Source organism: Cornus florida, unplaced genomic scaffold (genome assembly GCF_030987335.1).
Source record: "Cornus florida cultivar Cherokee Brave unplaced genomic scaffold, ASM3098733v1 CherokeeBrave_3.0.0_Hap2_Chr02, whole genome shotgun sequence".
Classification (NCBI taxonomy): Eukaryota; Viridiplantae; Streptophyta; class Magnoliopsida; order Cornales; family Cornaceae; genus Cornus; species Cornus florida.
Window position 1 is genome coordinate 99,918,723 of NW_026775572.1, and position 8,425 is coordinate 99,927,147.

Genomic DNA, 8,425 nt, shown 5'->3' on the forward strand with positions numbered 1-8,425 from the left:
TCTATATTTTCATTACTTTCTCTCTCTAGAAAATTAGAGATTAGGGTTAGAAGAAAAGAGATAAGTGGAGGCATATCTCAAGAACACATCTCTAGATCCACATACTCTCTCTCTCTAAAGCTTCAAAGAAGAAGAAGAAAAAGAAAAAGATGGAGCCATATTTGGAGCTTGCCCTTGAGAGTTTCATGACCACATCCACCTCCTCCATGATTAGCTAGATCTACACTTAAGGCTTGGATGAGCCCTAAATCTTGTGTAATCTAAACCCTTGTATTTCTATTTTTGGGGATTTATATATATATTGTTGTGTTTAGTGCTTAGCCTTGTGATTGTTGATTTAATTCTTCCTTATGATTCTTTATTTTAATTACATGTTGTCTTATGTGTGATTATTTGGGAATTGATCTCTACACTAGATTCTCTATATTGGTTGCATGTCTATGTGTGATTAATTAAGGATTTAGTGATGGCTAAGCATGGTTTTCATTGAATGGGTTTGTCAATTAATTTGATGGATTATTCTTATGCTTGATGGGTTGTTCTACAATTTAATTTATGTTTGTAGGTAGGTAGACAATCTATACTTGATTTGATATTCTATGGCTTATTATTATAAATTTCATGATTTTCTAGATTGATGTGTGCTCTCATTAGACCCATTTGTTAACTAATTGATGGATTATGCCTTGTCTTGGGGGTTGTTCTACATTTAGTTTACTTGTTGGTTAGGTAGACAATTCACTCTTGCATTAGATAGTTCACACTTTTACATGCAAATTGTGTTTATGTTTATGGCCACATCTTGATTGCAACAATGTATTCCCCATTAATGGAAAACAAGTGGTTAATTACACGAGCTTTGTGGTGATTCCAACACCCTAAGTCCTCTCTTCATATCTCTCAAATCCCTATCTCTCATTAGTTTACTTTACTTGCATTTTAATTTCCTTGCATCTTAGTTTAATTAACCAATCTCTCTCTTTTACAATCTTTTGATACACTAAAGTCGAAGTAAAATTCCAACACATATGATCTCTGTGGACGATCCCTACTCGCTATACTTCATTAGTTGTAGTAGTGGTTTTTATAAATGTAAATTTGACTAGAAAGGCTTCCGAAGCCACATTCATATTTTGACCTTACAAAGCGACCTTTCGCATTAAAAAATCCGTTTTCTAAACGCATTAGAAAGGGGCTCGTCAACTTTTGGCGCCATTGCTGGGAATTAACGATTTTGTTGGAATTACACAAGACAATAGTGTTCATTTGATTACTTTTATTTTTATTTTATTTCCATTGTATATTCTTTTCTTACTCTTGATATTATTTGTTCAATTAGGTACTTGACTACAAGAGAGGCAAACTTTGGAACTTGAAGCAATCATCAGAGCTTAAAACTAACATTAAAATTTAAAGTTGCTTAAGGACCTTTGTGAGCAATTCTTGGAACCCTTGTATTTTGTGATGACCCGGTCATTTTCCTTACTTTCTTTTTTTGGGAAATTCTTTTTTTTCGTCTTTTTCCTATTTCATCCTTTAGTTGTTTTTCATTTTTCCTTGCATAACCTCACCTTTGTGCTTAGATTTGATTCCGGCTTTGCATACAATCATGATATTTAATTTCCATGATATCTACATTTTTACTTTCACAGAAAAGCATGTTAAATGTTTACTTTTCTTGTAAAGATCACAGATGCATAACTTTTGGTAATTATCCTAAACTCGAGTGGTTTTTGTGTAATTAAATAAAGTAATTATTTTTCGTCTTAGGGATCATTTTACAATTTAAATTGGAAGATATTTTCAAAAAGACCTTTTTGTAATTTCTGAAAAAGTGTGACAAGTGTCACACTCTCATTAGTCCACTTGTTAACAATTGTGTGGAAACATTTTGATGCCTTGGATGATGACATGTGGAGGGTGGAGATTCACCCACTTGTTGGCCTAGGATTGATGCACTTGTTGGCTTGGGTGGTTAACAAGTGTAGGCTTGAGATTAAGCCTAGGAATGAACCATAGATTTGTGACAAGTGTAGGACTCACCTTTAGTCTTGCAAGTATGTGTGTGAGAGGTAGTGCAAGAGCACCTAGTGAGTGGAGAATCCCACCATTTTAACTTAGGGTTTTCACATTTAATTCATTCATCTTTTTCCTCTCAAGAAGACTAAGCTTGGTTTAAAGCTTTAGAATTCATTTTGGCCTCCTTCCACTCACCTTAGACTTATAAGCTTGGAACACTTTATCTTCCTCTCACTCTCCTCTATAAAACTCTATTTAGTTTTCCATTTTAAAGCTTGGTTGCCTTGGATTATAGAGATTTTATTCTTTATTAAGGTAGGGGGTGTTATAATTTACTTTCCAAGTGATTTAATTGTTCTTGTAATGATATGCAAGTTGTATGCATGTCCTATTTTAATTTAAGAAATAAATGACTAATGGTAGCTTGCATATAATTCTCTTTAGACTTGGTATATGGCATGGCCATGACTTGAATCTTGTTGTATATTAATTTGGCAAGATTTAAATGAGTTTTTAAATATAGAGAATTAATTAATTTAAGTTGCATTAAATTCTCCTTAATTGTACCATGCTTGTATTCCAATTTTGACTTGATATATGGCATGGCCATGACTTAGTTCTTGTCATATATTCATTTGGGATTATTTGAATAACTCTTGATATCTAGAGGAAATTAATTAATTAGTTTAATTATTTTCCATTTCATTATTCTAATGATTTAGTCATTAAATTCATGGAGCTTTTGTGTTTGTAACATATATCTTGACTTGTTGCTCAACTTGTTGATTTTGGAAACTTGGGATATTATCAAGAACTTGACTTGGCTAGGACTTGGTTCTAGTAAGGGAGATAGAGAGCTCCTTGCACTATAGTGCGCACTAGGGGAAGGTACCCATGGGTTAATAGTCCTAAAGTGATCCTAAGAGTACGGTTTTAATCCGGGCAATATCCAAGTATCCACTTCAGTTTGATTTTGCATTTAAATTCCAAGTTGTTAACTTTGTGAATTTGCATCTCATTATGCTATGTTGAAAGTTTTAATGTCACTTTAATAGCATGGATTGAATTATATTAAATTGCAAACTTTGTAATAAGTTAAACTTATGCATGCTTATTCCCTACGAGTAAACTTGTTTACTCACCCCGAAGTTACCGGGTGTTTTTCAGGTAAAGAAGCAATATTATGGGTTGCACAACAATCTTAGACTCGCTAGACTACTTGGAGTGTTTTTGCTATGTTAGAATATGCACTTAGTAGCATATCACACTTCATTTTACTTATTACGACAAAATATGTATTTGTTGTTCTAACTATGCAATGTGCACTTAAGTGCACCTTTTGATACTCTATGAATATGTTTGTAATGAGGCCAAGGGCTAAACATGTTTACTTTAGCACTTGTATTCATTTGGTGAAATAGTTTGCTTTAAAAGCATATTTTAACCAACCTTGGAGGTTTAGCATATGAGATTCATGTAATTGACATGTACGAGGCCATAAGCCAATGTTTTGCATTCAATTATTCATATTAAAATTGTTGGCATGTTCACATACTTAAATCCCATTAAAAATCAGTTTTAAACTTTCATTTTTGAACCAATCCATGAGAGAAATTGAAGCATGGGTTGAACCTTAGCACATTTGGCATATAGCAGGTCTTACAACAGCTTTTCGAGGTGTTTCGGTCGTCCAAAACTCTATTTCGGTCGACCAATGGCTTTTTGTAAACTCATTGCACAGTAAAAACTCTTTTCTAGTAGCCTTTTTCACTGTTCAGAACCATTTTGGTCGACCAATGGCCTATTTCAGTCAACCAATGGTCCATTTTGGTCTACTGAAGTAACCACACCTTAAAAATCAAGTTTTCAGCAAATTTATGTCTAGTTCGTTCGACCGAAACTCTAGTTTGGTCGACCGAAACTCCACTTATGCACCTACCTTGCAGATTAGGTTTTAGCACTGAAATTCCAGCTTCAAAAGGTCATAACTCCTTCATTCCTAACCCAAATGGGGTAATTCCTGAGCCTATACTCATAGATTTTGAGTCTACTTTCTAATGGTATCAATTCCATCCTCAGATTCAAAACACAATGGGAGTTATTCAGGTTTTAGTGAGAGGGTGTCTGTTTTCACTTAAACCGAAAAAAGGGCGTTTTGTGGGATTCTTGTTCAAGGTTCCTAAGACCTCTTGGAGTGTTGTGAAATGATTAGATTAGGTTATATTCACCTTGTTTGACTTGTTTAGAGTCAATTTTCTCCTTTTAATTGTGAATTGACCATTTTACCCTTAATTAACGGATTTAGCCTATTTTGACTCTCATTTGCTCATTCGCTTTTCTTGAGTTCCGTGACTTCATAGAATGTCACATTGGTGTCTTAGAGATGATTTATATCTCAAAGGACTATGGCTTCATCTTTTACTTCCGCATCTGGATTCATTAACGGGTTAACTTTCGGGTCATCACTGACGTACTAGGTTGAATAAAACCTGGGTCGTTACAAGTGGTATCAGAGCTCCTAGGTTCAAAAACCTTAGGACGAAAGGTTTTGGGTGCATATCATGCTTTTGTTGGTGTACTTTGATTTATTCATATGCCTTGATAACATGTTTTAGTATTATAATATGTTTACTTGCTTAGTTTGATAACATGTCTATGTGCTTACATGTTGAAGTACCTAGAGGATTTCAGTATCTGTTTAGCACGTTGTATATGCTTACCTGCTTTAGCATGACTGTATGTTACATGCATTGACATGCTTCTTGTTTCGTGCATTCATAGCGTGAGTTGCATTCGGTCATACTAACTTGTGTTATTGTTGACCTCCTTCCTTTCGTGCATTTAGCATCATGGTCTTGACTCGCGGAGAGTCTTCTCGTCATAACGGAGTGGATGAACAAGTTGAGGACACCGGGCTCACACAGGGTCCAGGGAGGCCCAGGGTTTGACCTCATGGTGTGGATCTTAATCCACCACGAGCACCGACTTATAAGGAGCAGATTGCATAGGGAGTGGCTCTGGGGATGTTAGAGTCCATTTAGCAGATGTTTCGTCAACATATTACAAGGATGCAGATTCCGATACCGGCACCAGCACCGGCACCAGTTGCTAATGAGGCATTGGATTACTTTATAAAGTTACAAAGCGTTAAGATCGACCAGTTTGTAGGGAGTATGGATCCACTTACTTTAGAGACATGGCTAGATCTCATGGTATGCAAGCTTGATAGCATGGCAGTGCCTACAGACCGATTTAGGATCTCCTTGACAGCCTCTATGTTTATGGGAGATGCCGATATCTGGTAGAGGTCTATAACTAATATCGACAATGTGGAGGTGATAACTTGGGGGGAGTTTAGGACATTGTTCTTCGAGCGCTTCTTTCCTAGGGCGATGAGGTGGGAGATGAGGATATAATTCACAAGTTTTTATTAGGACACTATGAGTGTTATTGAGTATGAGACACGATTTATTTCTCTTTCTCGTTATGCCGAGGACATGGTGGCGACAGATGAGGCTAGGGCAGTGAAATTTCAGGATGGACTACATCTTGACATTAGGCCACGGGTCTCAATTCTTGATTTGAGGACCTACAGAGAGGTGGTCCAGAGGGCAATACTAGCTGAGGCAGAGGAACAAGATCAGTTATAGATCAGGGGTTTACATAAACAGCCTCGCAGCGACACTCTGTCATCTTCCGGGAATCAGTGGAAGAAGGCTAAGGCCGAGGACAGTTCATGCACTCAGGGATAGTCACAGCAGGCTTGGTCTGCATCTACAGTTCTAGTATCGTCGGGGTCAGCCTGAGGAGTGATTTGTCACCATTGTCAGTAGCCAGGGCATATCAAGCCTCGCTGCCCGCAGCTTCAGCCACAAACCAGTTAATCACAGGCTAGTAAGCCTATAGCTTCGACAAAGGGGTTTCAGGGGACTTGCAACTACTGCAAGCAGCTTGGTCACATGAGGAAAGATTGCCCTCATCCACGAAGCAGAGCATAGGGTGGCACTGGTTCACAGGCCACACCAGCATAATCTGTAGTTGCTCAGTCAGGTTTTAGGGTGCCACAGGCACCACAGACAGTGGCGCCACCAGTTAGTTCTTATCAGGGACGAGCTTACGCATTACCACAGGCCGATACCTCCGTAGAGACTTCTACAGTTTGAGGTATCTTTCCAATTTTCAATTCTTGGGCTAGAGTCCTTAATGACACAGGTGCATCACATTCATTTATATCTGCTTCATTTGCACATTCATTGGGTCTGGAGGTCACACAGCGGGATGGTTTCCTTTATGTTGACATACCAGCTGGGGGTCCAGTGTTTTTGGACAATGTTTGTCGGGGTTGCGCTATTGAGATAACTAGGCGGACTTTAGAGTTTGATTTCATCATTTTTAACATGACAAGCTTTGACATCATTCTCGGGATGAACTAGTTGTCTTTCTTTCGAGCCACGATCGATTGCTTTCGCGGGTGAGTGTCTGTTTGCACTCCCAAGGGAGATTGTTTTCACTTCGTGGGAGATCGGAGCGATTCCCACTCGATGATGATTTTCAGCATCGGTGACTAGAGTCGCCATAGGTCCTACTTGGCTAGCCTATTAGCCGACGAGGATAGCATCGATCGCGGTTATCCAGCAATTGTTGTGGAGTTTCTGGATGTCTTTTCAGAGGAGTTGACCGAGCTTCCTCCTCTTCGTGAAGTTGTCTTTGCCATCGACGTTATTCCCGGTACTGCACCGATCTCTATGGCACTGTACCGTATGGCACCGGCAGAGCTTGATGAGCTAAAAGGTCAATTGGATGATTTGAAAGCTAAAGGCTTTATTCGTCCTAGTGCTTCACCTTAGGAAGCACCGTTTTTTTTTTTTTTTGCGAAGAAGAAGGATGGGTCTTTGAGACTTTGCATCAATTATCGCAAGCTGAACCACATCACAATCAAAAACAGGTATCCTTTGCCTAGGATTGATGACTTGTTTGATCAGTTGAAGGGAGCCACTTGTTTTTCGAAGATTGATTTAAGATTGGGTTACTATCAGTTGAGGGTTAAGGATGAGGATGTATCCAAGACCGCTTTCCGCATATGGTATGGCCAGTATGAGTTTCTAGTGATGCCATTTGGTTTGACCAATACTCCAGCAGATTTTATGGACTTAATGAACCATGTATTTAGTAACCATCTTGATCAGTTCGTTGTGGTTTTTGTTGATGACATTCTCATATACTCAACTTTGGTAGAGGAGCATGAGTATCATTTAAGGACAGTATTACAGATCCTTAGGGATAATCAGTTGTATGACAAGTTCGAGAAATCTGAATTTTGACTACCAGAAGTGAAGTTCCTTGGACATGTTGTGTCAGGGGGCGGTGTTGCAGTAGATCCGTCAAAGATCGAATCGGTGATGGATTGGGAACGTCCGAAGACAATGTTTGAGATTTGAAGTTTTCTTAGCCTAGCTGGCTATTATAGGAGATTTGTTCTAGATTTCTCTCGTTTAGAAGCACCTATGACTCGACTTACCCGCAAGGGGGTTAAGTTCGCATGGAGCAAGGCATGTGAGTTTGCTTTTCAAGAGTTGAAGGTCAGGTTGACATCAGCTCCAGTGTTGATCATTCCTGAACTTATTTTGGGTTATGTGATCTTCTGTGATGCTTTACGGGAATGTTTGAATTGTGTCTTGATGCAGACAGCGGGTGGTTGCTTACGAGTCTCGACAGTTGAAGACTCACGAGTTGAATTATCCGATACATGATTTAGAGTTAGCAACAGTAATCTTTGCCCTGAAGGGGTGGAGACACTATTTGTATGGGGAGAAGTTTGAGGTTTTCTCTGACCACAAGAGTCTCAAGTATCTCTTCTCTCAAAAGGATTTGAACTTGAGACAACGCAGATGGGTTGAGTTCATGGAGGACTATGACTTTGAGTTACAGTACCATCCGAGTAAGGGCAATGTGGTGGCTGACGCATTAAGTTGGAAGTCACGGGGGACTCTTGCTGGCATTTCCATTCATAGATGGATGATGTTAGAAGAAATTGTAAACCTTGGTTTACAGTCTTATGAGGACGTTTCATCGGCTATTTTGTTTAGCCTTGTGGCTCAACCGGCTCTTATTAGTAGAGTTATTGAGGCATAGTTGGAGGATGGGGAGATGAAGGCTATCCATGTTCGGATTTTAGAAGGTGAGAATGTAGAGGGTTGGACCTTACATTTAGACGATGGTCTTAGGTACAAGGGGATGATGTTTGTTCTTTTGCCTTGTCGTGAAGACGTTCTTAGAGAGTTTCACCACTCTCGGCTCTCAGTTTATCCTGGTGGTACGAAGATGTATCACAATCTGTGGCAACAGTTTTGGTGGCAGGGCATGAAACAAGATGTTTCACAGTTTGTGGCTCGATGCCTTACTTATC

At 39.0% G+C, this 8,425-nt stretch overlaps 1 protein-coding gene across 1 annotated transcript; it reads left to right on the top strand.

Annotated features, from left to right (window-relative positions):
• Nucleotides 1–5,516: 5,516 nt before the first annotated feature.
• Nucleotides 5,517–7,340, top strand: LOC132296565 (uncharacterized). Its single transcript, XM_059794753.1, has 3 exons — nucleotides 5,517–5,585; nucleotides 6,588–6,777; nucleotides 7,159–7,340. The coding sequence occupies exons 1-3, from the start codon at nucleotides 5,517–5,519 to the stop codon at nucleotides 7,338–7,340; spliced, it is 441 nt and encodes a 146-aa protein (XP_059650736.1).
• Nucleotides 7,341–8,425: the final 1,085 nt, after the last annotated feature.

Bases quoted from the DNA above. Each gene is read 5' to 3' on its own strand.
- LOC132296565 (XM_059794753.1), top strand. From the start codon at position 5,517: ATGGTGGCGACAGATGAGGCTAGGGCAGTGAAATTTCAGGATGGACTA. The intron at 5,586-6,587 runs GTCTCAATTCTT...ATCGGTGACTAG, and splicing joins ATCTTGACATTAGGCCACGG to AGTCGCCATAGGTCCTACTT. The intron at 6,778-7,158 runs GTATGGCACCGG...ATACTCCAGCAG, and splicing joins GATCTCTATGGCACTGTACC to ATTTTATGGACTTAATGAAC.